The 12691-nt window shown below is 43.4% G+C and overlaps 1 protein-coding gene across 2 annotated transcripts in view; it reads left to right on the top strand.

Moving 5' to 3' along the window:
• The window catches only part of tcea3 (transcription elongation factor A (SII), 3), a 39571-nt gene extending 31517 nt beyond the window's left edge, over positions 1–8054 (top strand). For both annotated transcript variants that reach the window (XM_080211335.1, XM_080211334.1), the window contains 5 exons: positions 1585–1646; positions 2471–2620; positions 3724–3870; positions 4218–4289; positions 5863–8054. In XM_080211335.1, coding sequence (XP_080067461.1) covers positions 1585–1646; positions 2471–2620; positions 3724–3870; positions 4218–4289; positions 5863–5871 — 440 coding nt within the window. In that variant the 3' untranslated portion in view covers positions 5872–8054. The remainder of the gene's footprint in view (positions 1–1584; positions 1647–2470; positions 2621–3723; positions 3871–4217; positions 4290–5862) is intronic.
• The last annotated feature ends 4637 nt before the right edge of the window (positions 8055–12691 follow it).

Here is a 12691-nt window from a genome sequence, read left to right as displayed (position 1 = left end):
CTGCCATTGGTAGAATTGCTATGTGATTTTACACTGCTAGATTTCAGCTCCTGCTAGATTCTCCATTCCTGCCCGTCACCAAACCCACTAGGGTGGGATGGGAGAATTCCACCCAATATTTGAGATGAGTTTTACCAATGCCCTGAAGAACTGAAGCGTATTTTTATGTTCAATTCCTCTCGTATTAAAGGATTGCATTCCATTAGCCTTCTTAATCACTTGTTGCACCTGCATGCTAACCTTTTGTGGCTAGTGCATTAGAACACATAGATCCCTCTACACCTTGGAATTTTGCAGTCATTTTCTATTTAAGTAATACTCAGCTTTTTGTGTTCTTCTTGCCAAAGTGGACAATACCACATTTTCCCATATTATCTGCCAGATTTTTGCCTACTCACTCAGCCTATCTATCTCTGTCCGCAACCTCCTATGTCTCCTTCACAACATACATTCCTACCTATCTTTGTGTCATCTGTACATTTAACAACCATGACTTTGCTCTCCTTTTCTAACTCATTGAAAAAGACCCATTTATGGCTACTGTCTGTTTCCTGTTTGCTAGTCAATCATCAATTTGTGTCAATATGTTACCCCCTACACCCTGAGCTTTTATTTTTTGCAATAACCTTTGATGTGGCACCCTATAAAATGCATTCCAGAAATCCAAGTGCAGTATGTCTACAGACTCCCCTTTATATCCACAGTGTATGTTACTCCTTCAAAGAACTCTAATAAATTGGCTAAGCATCATTTCCCTTTCACAAACCATGCTGACTCTTCCCAATTACCTTAAGTTTCTCTAATTGCCCTGCTATAACCTACTTAATGATTCCAACATCTTCTCTATGATGGTGTCAAGCTAACTGGCTAAAATATTACTGCCATACCCATTGGAACGGGCAAGGGGTGGTCAATGGAAAGGTCCGTTGACCTTGGGTGGGATTTTATGATTTCAAGACGAACGAGGCTGTGAAATCCCACCCATAGTTTTGAGACCTCCTTGAATAGAGTGGTTGTAGTTGCTACTTTCCAGTCTGATGGAACCTCAAGCACATTTCCACAATTTCACCAATCCAGCGCTATCTCTAATAATTGCTGAGATCTAGCGATGAATTGTGGGGAGGAATCCACAGTCTCTGCCACACCTAACAGGGAGCACAATATTAGGAATCGTAGATGTGCTGCCCAGAGTTTGTTTGTTTGTTTATTTATTGTTAGTAGGCGTACATTAACACTGCAATAAAGTTACTGTGAAAATGCCCACTCTGGTATCTGTCGAGCACACTGAGGGAGAATTTAGCATGGCCAATGCACCTAACCAGCACATTTGGACTGTGGGAGGAAACCGGAGCAAACCCACACAGATACAGGGAGTACATGCAGACTCTGCACAGACAGTGACCCAAGCTGGGAATTGAACCCAGGTCCCTGGCGCTGTGAGGCAGCAGTGCTAAGCACTGTGCCATTGTGCCAGAGATGCTCCCTTGTGAGTGTCTATCCTTGCTGGGAATAAGTGACTGTGGAATCACCCTAGGCATTTCAACACCAGATGTTGGAATAACATATTGATTCTTCTTTCCATAGATGATTACAAAGACTATGATGTCAACTGTGACAAGATGGGTGCAGAAATCGAGGATTATATCCTTTATATTAATTAGCAGCGAAACCCAGGTGCAAAAACGTCAGGAATTCGAGAACAAAAAGGGAGTGAAAGGAAGTGAGAAATTGTACATAATGCCTTTCACAACTTCACAACAACCCAAGCCCTTTACGGCTAGTGTAGTACTTTTGAAGGGCAGTCTGTCTGTTGTTACGAAGGAAATGCAAAGGTAATGACCAGGTAACCTGTTTTTAGATGTTGGTTGACAGATAAATATTAATCCGGGTACCAGGACGAATTTCCTTGTTCTTGTTCACAATAGTGTGATGGAGTCCTTGATGCTCACCTGTAGTAGATGGCCCCTGTTTTAATGTGCCACTTGAAAGATAGTACAACCACCTATAGTGCAGCACTCCCTCTGTATGGCACTGGGAGCATCAGCCTAGATTTTATCCCGTGAAGTTAGTGTTTTATCCTGTGGAGATAGGGTTTTATCCTGTGGCATTAGGGTTTTATCCCATGGAGTTAGGGTTTCATCCCATGGAGTTAGGGGTTGAACCCACAATATCTGATTCAATGGTGAGACTCTGTGGTACAGAATGCCAGCCAGTTGGCATAGCCTAGCTGCCAGGCCTGGTTCTTTCAAAAGACAATTAGTCTTGTTCCCTTGCTCTTCCTCCATAACCCTTTAAATCTCTCCTGTCTACTAGTTGCCAGGTTCCCTTTTGAATGTTAATGTTAAATTTACTTCCACCAAGCCTTTCAGGTAGTGCATTCTACTCTCCCAGCTTAAAGATTTTAAGAATTTCCTCTTGTGTCAGGTCTGTTTCTTTTGCCGCTTTGTTTTTCTGAACCTTTTCACATATCTATCAGGAATTTCAGAAAACTGATATGAAATACAAAAACCGTGTCCGAAGCCGAATAAGTAACCTGAAGGACCCAAAGAACCCCAACCTGAGAAAGAACGTGTTGGCTGGCGCGATCGACCTGCTGCATCTGGCGAGGATGACTGCAGAGGTGAGGTGGATTCAAGGCTTTGCACATTCTCCTGTGTCTGCATGGGTTTCCTCAGGGTGCTCTGGTTTCCTCCCACAGTCCAAATATGTGCGGGTTATCTGGATTGGACATGGCAAATTGCCCCTGAATGGCAGGGCATTAGCAGGGTAAAAACAGGGATAGAGCCTGGGTGGGATTGTTGTTGGTGCAGACTCGATGGGTCAAATGGCCTCCTTCTGTACTGTAGGGATTATATGATTATATTGGGAATACCCTATGCAAGGCTCAACTGTGAAAAGATGGAAAAAAAAGTACTGTGCCCTGTTGCAATACCAACTTGCAAAGTATATTCATTAATTGAAGTAGGCTTACATTAACACTACAATGAAGTTACTGTGAAAATCCCCTGGTCGCCACACTCCGGCACCTTTTCGGGCACACTGAGGGAGAATTTAGCATGGCAAATGCACTCAACCATTTCATCTTTCAGACTGTGGGAGAAAATTGGAGCACCTGGAAGAGATATGGGGAGAACATGCAGACTCCGCACAGATAGTGACCCAAGGTGGGAATTGAACCTGGGTCCCTGGCACTGTGAGGCAGCAGTGCTAACCACTGTGCCACCATGCACTCACTGTAGATGCTCGTTGACTGGGAACCCGCCACATGAGCAAGGCATGAAAGTGTCTGTGCTGCAAGTGGGACTGTTTCACGATGTGAGAGTCCATCTTTGAGAAGAGGACTGGAAAAGTACTTGCTCAATTGTACTTTATTGTGAAGCAAACACTGTCTAATACGGCTCTACTTGTATGCACTGAATTTTGGATCATATAGCAGAAGCCGCACTATCTTATGGCTTTCTTATAAGAAGGTAACTTCCTCTGTTTTCTATGAACCTTTAATTTTCTGCAAAGACTTGGTGTTGAACCCAAGTTTTGTTGACTTTGACTCCATGGGTTAGAAGCTGGGTTTTGACTTCAGTGGGCTTATCTGCACTGGAACCCAGCTGAGGTGAAGACCTGAACCAATTTGTTTTGTTGCTAACATGAGTTATTAATGAATTTGTAACATTCTGTAAGGTTTAGTACCACTCATGAGCCTACCATTCACCCATGTGTTCGCAGGAAATGGCCAGCGATGAGTTGAAGGAACTTCGCAACGTGATAACCAAGGAAGCAATCAGGGAACATCAAATGGCAAAGACAGGTGGAACTCATTCTACTCTCTTTCAATGTGGGAAATGCAAGAAGAAAAATTGTACTTATAATCAGGTAATTGGATAGCGGTGCAATAAGATTCATACTAAAAACCTTACTGTACTGTTTCCTAGATTTACTTGGAACACATTTCCCTATACTATCACCACTGTGTAAACCTTGATATTACTTCACCAGCCATCATTGAAATTGATGCTTAATATTTCATCAATTGGATGAGATTATATATTAGTTACATTTTACTTCATAGAGTACAAAATGTGAGGGTCAGCTATGGAGGTCAATACATCCAATTTAGTGCTTTCCCTGAACTCCTGATCATTAAATCGAACCTGTATTATAGTTGTGTGCATTGATCAAAGGCTAATTTAATGCATCTTTTCTTTTAATTGTCTCCATAGGTTCAGACCCGGAGTGCTGATGAACCAATGACCACTTTTGTTCTGTGTAATGAATGCGGAAACCGATGGAAGGTTTGTTTAATCATTCTGTACCTTCACTCTGCCCCCTCTCCTAACTCTCTAAACATCCTCCCACCCCCCCCCCAACTCTCTTCCCACTCCCCCAACCCCCATTAGAAGAAGTCACAGTGAGGTTAAGTCCCATTCTTCACGAGTAGTGGATTAGCCAGTTGAGTGAGTGTTGGCGCATTATTCAGTCTCGAAGGCTATTGCAGGTCTAATCTTTACTCAAAATCGATAAACATGCTCTTCCCAGCAGTGGGGGAGGGATTGGGCTCACTGAATAGCGACCATTGGGTGGGAATTCTGGACATGAATTACCTTCTCTAATGTGGCTGGAGGGTCCCTCCTCTGTGTCCATGGCGGCCTCCCGTTGGGTGGGATATTACAGTCTCGCTGAACTGAATAGAGAATTTCAAGACTCACCACATTCACCAGGGAGCGATGCGGTGTGGCAGGCTGGTAAAAACCTGGCCCATATTTCACATCTCGCTTCTCGAGGATGCTGTCTCAAGCTGGGTTATAATTCCATGGATGCTAACAACTTTGTTATCCTGGTCAACTGACTACTTTTAGTGTGTGTCAACAAATACCTCCTTGGTGGATATTCCACAGGCCAGACCTAAATCTGTCTCACTACTTTTTCCTCTATTCCCCAATCCGGGACACTGATGCCAATTATTTGGTAGCTTATTACTGCTCCTGCTGGGGTCAGTAAACACTGGCAATCAAATGCCATACTTCCCTATAATAACACTACTTTTGGGGTAACAGAGACTGGAACATGTTGTTGGGCCAAATTACAAGGAAATAATGATGTTGATTTGGGCAGCATGGTGGCACAGTGGTTAGTACTGCTGTCTCACAGCTCCAGGGACTTGGGTTTGATTCCTGACTTGGGTCTGATTCCTGACTTGGGTCACTGAGTGTGTGGAGTTTACACATTCTCCCTGTGTTTGTGTAGGTTTTCTCCAGATGTTCCAGTTTCCTCCCACAGTCCAAAGATATGCGGGTCAAGTTAAATGGACAAGCTAAATTAACTCTTAGTGTCCTGAGGTGTGACAGGTTAGAGCGATTAGCAGGGTATTTGAGCAGGGATAGAACATAGAACAGTACAGCACAGTACAGGCCCTTTGGCCCTCAATGTTGTGCCGAGCTATGTCCAAACCCAAGATCAAGCTATCGCACACCCTATAATTCTGGTGTGCTCCATGTGCCTATCCAATAACCGCTTGAAAGTTCCTAAAGTATCCGACTCCACTATCACAGCAGGCAGTGTATTCCACACCCCAACCACTCTGAGTGAAGAATCTACCTCAGACATCCCTCCTATATCTCCCAAAATGAACCTTATAGTTATGCCCCCTAGTAACAGGATAGGGCTTGAGTGGGATTGTTGCCGGCACATGGGCCAAATGGCCTCCTTTCCACAGAAACTGTAGGGTTTCTATGATCTTGGCTTTGTTTTGGTAGGTTGATGTTAAACCCTAGTGGGACCCAGTTAAGCAAAGCACTAATGTTCTTGAATAAGAGTTCAGTAAATATTAAGATTCTGAAGCAACTTTTCCTACTTTTCTCATTTCAGTTCTGCTGATTGGCTGCATGAACAGCATTGAGACATTCTTCGCTACAGTTTAAATCACAATGTGTTGTGAGGAAAGAGTATAATTCAGCAAGGCCAGAGACTCTCGCTCTGCTTTTCTGACCTGTTCATCAAAGGATCAGAGAGCAATTTGTTTCTTAACTCTTGAAGTGAATGACATCTGCAACCTTTGCATGCTGTATTTTTCCCGCTGTGTAAATTGCGTCTAAAAGAGATTCAGATTTTGACACTTGGTGATCACTGTGAATTTAATCCAATTGCTTGCAAATTGCACGGAACCAAATTTTGTGGCATTCTTAATATTTCAAGAGATGGTTTTCCTGTTGTTTATTTTGTTGCAGGAATGTTAAGCTAGTTCTCAAAGAATTAATTTTGTTGCAGGGGCTGAAGTTTCCCATCTCGCTCACCACGGGAACTGTAACGGGTGGAACACAGACTATGAGAAGGTCTGTCAACCTTGAGCGGAAATTTCCGGTTTCGGGGTGAGCGCGGCTGGAAAGTCCCACCCCATGAGTTTATAAGTGCCAATCTTTTATTTCTCCCATTTCTCATTCTTAATCCGATTTTTAAAAAATATGTCTTTTTTTAGATTGAACTGAAGTAGTTTTATCTGGGAATGCAGTTGGGAACCAACTCTCCTTACAATAATATAAAATTATTTCCACACTTATAGGAGTGTATGAACATCGAGGGGGATTACCAGTGACCAGAAACTGAACTGAACTGGCCATGTAAATATTGTGGCCACGAGAGCAGGTCAGAGACTGGGTATTCTGCAGAGGAAAATGCACCTGGTTTCCCAAAACCTGATCTCTATATACAAAACACAAGTCAGGAGTTTGATGGCATACACTCTGCTTTCCTGGATGAGCACAGCTTCAAACACTCAAGAAGCTCGACACCATCCAAGACAAAGTAGTCCACTTGACTGGCACCTCACCCACCATCTTAACATTCACTCACTCCACCACTGATGCACAGTGGCAGCAGTGTGTACCATCTACAAGATGCACTACAGCCATTCACCAAGACTGCTTTGACAGAACCTTCCAAACCTGCAATCTCTACCACCTCAAAGGACAAGGGCAGTAAATGCTTAGAACACACCACCTGGAAGTTTCCTCCAAGTCACAAATCATCCTGACTTGGAAATATATTGCTGTTCCTTCACTGTCACTGGGTCAAAATCCTGGAACTTCCTAACAGCACTCCCTAACATCACTTGAACTGTAGCAGTTCAAGAAGGCATCTTACCACCATCTTCCCAAGGGGCAATTAGGGATGGGCAATAAATGATGGCCTAGCCATGATGCCTACATCCTATGAACGAATAAAAACAATGTACTGCCTTAGTCCAAAAGCCCAGTCATTGCTACTACATCTTCAAAGAGACTATTACTTTTTGTGTTGCTAATTGTTAATTTGTTCTTTTAAGAAGAGCTCCACCCCCAATTTGGCTTCAAACCACCCCCACTCCCCAAATACCCCACTTGTAATTTCTCCCTCTTAAAAAAAAGTGATAGCTTTTTTGCTAAGTATAGTTCCATGAGAAATGGAGGATGTCCTTTTCGATCTCACTGAAGCAGTCACCCTTCAGAAGCAAGTGCCGAGATGCTGCTTGGTTGTGATGTTCATAGCCTGACCTGATTCCTGCCCGATGGCTGCACACGAACACCATTGAAACAGAAAACCCGTGACAGTGGAAACGGGATGCCATTTGCTCTGAGTAGGGCTGCCAACTCTGGCTGGAGATCAGGGTTTAAAAACACACCCATTTGTGTGCTTTCATCCTCGATATCTGGAAATTGCCCACACGCCTGTCTCCAATGAACTGCCACTCCCTCATTCATTGGACACTAGCTTAACCAATCCTGTGCAGTCTGCTTCCCACGGCCAGCTGGAATGCGAACATTGGACGGAATTTACCCTTTCCGTCCACCTGGGGAATTGTTAGCTGGTTTTGGGGGTGGAAGGGGGAAGGAGACGAACCATGCAAAGGTTCGTTGACCTCGGGTGGGATTTTCCAGTCTTGGGGGCGAGCATGGCGGCAAAATCCCATCCATAGTCTTGTTTAAATGACTAGATGACTCCTCACCCTTGCCAGTTTTTAATTTCTCCCATTTCTAATAATTTTATAACTAATAAAAATGCTTTCAGAAAATTTTATAGATCAAGTTTTGTAGTGACTGAGATTTTTCTTTTTGATGTTGGTCGCAGTAGAATCCTGGACTTTAATCTTTAATTCTTGGACACTTGTGGAGAGATAGCAATCCTAATTCTCATGTCTAAAACTGTACGTATGGGAGCTATTTAATGCTCTTTCCCCACCCCGCCTTACCCTGGTGGTTTGGTAGCTGGGGTGAGGAGAGCATTTAATCAGGCAGGAAGTGAGTCCCCTCCACCTTCTTGCCTCTATCCCAACTAAATATGTGATGGTAAGGCCCATGATTGGCTTTCCTGCCCCACCGTCATGTGGCCTTGAAGTGCATAATTAAATTTTAGGGCCTCATTCTGCTGTTACTAATATTAACCAAGCGGCAGGCAGGCAGGCATTCTCCATGAGGGGAGCACAACAGGCAAACCTGTGGAGAGTTGCTTGGGAGATTTTGGAGTTGGGGGAACGGAGGGGTGTCTGGTAGCACACCCCTGCCATTGTAGCCAACTCACCCCACCGCCATTCACTGTGATCCCACCCAATGACCCTCCATAACCAACCTGTGGATTGGGATCCAGCAATGAAACTAGGCCTCAGGTGGGTGTAGTAGTACTGGCAGCAGATTATCCAGCAGCTCTGTAGGTGTGAGCTGTGCCTTGGGGCCCTCGATCCTGAGTAGGCCTTAAAAGAGGTGACACTAAACCCTTGCTAGCAATCCAGCCACAGGATGAGACCCCCACCACCCGCATTTACTACTGTCCTCTAAGTCTGTTTTCTAAGTGTCTGTGAAATATTTTCCTGCAGTTGGAAACCGTGTGCTTTTTTATCCTCATGCTCTTCTATAACGCTCACTTGTTGCTTCAGTGAAAAATCGAGTCTTCAGCTTTTCCCTCTTCAGACCAGTTTCAGATATTTGAATTCAATAACTCGAGTAGCTGCTTTAACAATGTGAGCGTCAACAAATTATTAAATTAAGCCTTTTTTTCATTAAAAACAGTACTTTCCTTCTAGTTCTTTTTTCTTATCCAGAGTGAGTTTCCATGGCCATATGATATCCCAAGAATCCAATATTAGATCTTTGAAAATACATAAGCACTCTGAGCACAGAAACAGGTCATTTGGCACAACTAGTCCTTTGTTATGTTTCACATGAACTTGCTTCCACTCTATTTCATCTATAAGCTTTTTTAATAGATCTTTTATTTCTTGTGTGTTTATTTAGCATCCCCTTAAATGCATCTTTGATATTCACCTCAACTACTCCCTGCAGTAGTGAGTTCCACATTCCTAACTCCCACTATGAAGAATATCAATGAAGAATTCTCCATAGGCTGTGTAGGTAACCATAGAAACTGAAGACAAACTTCTCCCGAGTATTGTCTCATTGATTCCTGATGAAAACGTTATCCAACCTGGTGAACTTTTGTTGCACTGAGGGGGTATCTTATAGAGACGTATAAGATAATGAAGGGGATGGATAGGGTAGAGGTAGAGAGATTCTTCCCGCTTAGAAAGGATAGCAGGACTAGAGGGCACAGCCTCAAAATAAGTTGGGGGGGGGGGGCGGGGTGCAGTTTAGATCGGAGTTGAGGAGGAACTTCTTCACTCAAAGGGTGGTGAATCTCTGAAATTCTCTGCCCGTTGAAGAGGTGGAGGCTACCTCGCTGAATATATTGAAGTCACGGGTAGATAGATTTCTGATAGACAAGGGGATTAAGGGTTACGGGGAGAAAATGGGAAAGTGGAACTGATCCACTTCTGATCAACCATGATCTTATTGAATGGCGGGGCAGGCTCGAAGGGCTAGATGGCCTACTCCTGCTCCTATTTCTTATGCACCCAATCCTAGGGAAGTATATCTTTCCTCAGCTAAAGGAGATCAAATTGTGCGACGTTAACCAAACTAAACGGAATGTTTTTTCCCTTTAGGCATTTGGTACTTCTTAGAATGCTTCCCATCATTTGCCTGTTGAGGTTCAACATGATCAATTTAGAGGCAGTTGGATATCACAACAGTCTTTGCAAATGGATGAGTTGACAGCAGCTTGTATTCAAATAGGGCCTTAGTCTAATAAAATTATTCGGACAGGTGATTAAGGGTCTAAGCAATTTAAAAAATTTTTTTACTCCCACCCTTAAAGTTACAAAAAGCTCAGAATGGACCGGGCAAAAATAAAGTGTATCTTAAGGAACATGCTTATCAGAGGTGGTGACATCACAGCAAGTCCAGATTGGAAACTTATTTGCTTTTGAAAATCTCAAGCAGTGTAACATAACAAGTCCGACTTATATATTTAGGTTATGCTTATCATAGAAGCGATCAAGATCACGAAGGATTTTGACAGAGTAATTAAGAAGAAACGGTTTGCAATGGTATCTAGAAGACTCACAATCCAGCAGTTGGATGGATGGGTGGTGTGGATCTGATTGGTGCCAGGATTGATTCCTGTTCTGTCTGGGGTGACCCATGGAGGAGATTGCACTGCTGTGGATCAGGCCTACATTCAGGCAGAAAATCCAAGAAGCAGCAAGTGTGCATGTTAGATCCTCAGCATGTGCCAGTAGGTACCAGCTTGTGGTCAACATTGCAATCATACTTTACCCTGAGGCAGTCCCTCACAGCTGCACTCGGAAAAACCAGGATTATTTTCAGCTTAACCGGTAGACCACAATTCATAAGTTTTTAAATGTTGCATCTGACCCTACATTTGAAGAACGCAAGCCAGTACTCTACTTCCCATCTGTTGGCCACAATCATCACTCTGTGCCCTCCCATCCACCATTACATCTCCTTTCTCCGACCACCACTTACCCAAAATGCAACACTTCATCTGCATTTTGTGTCTACAGCATCTTACCACAAATCTCAAAAAAGTCATGGAATCCCTACAGTGCAGAAGGAGGCCATTTGACCCATCAAACCTGCACTGACAACAATCCTATCCTGACCCTGACACTAGGGGGCAATTTAGCATGGCCAATCAACCTAACCTGCACATATTTGGACTACAGGAGGAAACCAACGCAGACACAGGGAGAATGTGCAACTCCACATAGACAGTGACCCATGCCAGGAATCGAACCTGGGTCCCTGGTGCTGGAAGGCAGCAGCACTAACCACTGTGCCACCAATGTTAAAGTCCTTCATATTACTCTCTAGAATAATTGAGTATATGACTGTTATGTAGATAATTACAGTAACCCATTGCACACGACAGATCCCAGAAACGAGAAGGCTAACCAGTTAAAACTTCCTGTTTTCATGGTGGTGACTAAGGGACAAATCCTGGTCCAGAAATTGGAAGGAGCCCCTGTCCTCCCTCTTCATTTAACAAAATGGGAATTTTAATATCCACCCAAATCATTAGAACAGAATTTGGTTTAACATCTCACCCCCAATTCTAATGCAGCACTCCCTCAAAGCAGCACTGGACTGTCAGCCCAGATGACGCTGCAGGGTGAGGTGATCCTGTGACTTTATAACTCGTGGTTAAAATTAAGCTAAGCTGATCAATCAGAAACCAGCTGATTATAGGTTAATATTGGATGCAAGTCCATTGAGTAAACTAGTAAAAGATGACCATTCAATATTAGCCCTGAATGCTCATTCTGTGGTTAAACATGAGAGCTCATTGGAGCACAGTTCATGTTGGAATTCTTTCCTCCTTAAGCACTGTCCTTTTCCTCCCAGATTACACAATGCTGTTTGTCTCACTGGCAGGGGGGAGGAAGGAGGGGATGTAAAACTGCCTGACAGACAGAACTTGCATTTATATACTTTGTTTATTAGTGTCACAAGTAGGCTTACATTAACACTGCAGTGAAGTTACTGTGAAAATCCCCTAGTTGCCACACTCCGGTGCCTGTTTGGGTACACTGAGGAGCAATTTAGCATGGCCAACCAGCACGTCTTTCGGACTGTGGGAGGAAACCAGAGCACCCGGAGGAAACCCACAGAGACACGGGGGAGAACGTACCAACTCCATACAATGGTCCAAACTGGGAATCGAACCCCTGGGTCCCTAGCCCTGTGAGGCAGCAGTGCCAACCACCTGGTTGCTTGACAGACAGAACTTGCATTTTCTATAGAACCTTTCACAACCTCATGGTTTTATAGCCAATAAGCAATGTGGAATCATGGTTGTAATGCAGGATACGCAGCAGTTACTTAGTGCACAGCAAGATCCCACAAAAAGCAATGTTATAAAGATAAGATCATTTGTTTCTGATGTTGATTGGAGGATAAATAGTGGCCAGGACACTGGGAAGGAGTTCTTGCTTTTATTCGGAATAGTGCTGTGGAAACTTTTACATCCACCTGTGAGGGTGGATATTTAACACCTCATCCAAATACAGAACTCTGACAATGCTGCGCCGGAAAGTTAGATTAAATGTCCAAGTCTCTGGAGTAGGATTTTTATTCATACCTCCAGCTATAATTAGATGCCTAGTGGTCCAAAATTGCCTGAACTATAAAGTAAATCAGTTACAATGACCAATCATCTAACACATTGTCAATTCTACAAAACAGTTTATTAAGACAATAATTTTAACAACTTAGCTACCCGAAGTATTAAAGGGTCCATTCATAAATATTCAGGAAGCTTTGCAAGACGTTAGAGAGCTGATGAGATGAAAAGTGAAACCTGAAATTAA

Source organism: Carcharhinus amblyrhynchos, chromosome 24 (genome assembly GCF_965287045.1).
Source record: "Carcharhinus amblyrhynchos chromosome 24, sCarAmb.v2.hapA, whole genome shotgun sequence".
NCBI lineage: Eukaryota > Metazoa > Chordata > Chondrichthyes > Carcharhiniformes > Carcharhinidae > Carcharhinus > Carcharhinus amblyrhynchos.
This window is presented reverse-complemented; position numbering and strand designations above follow the sequence as displayed.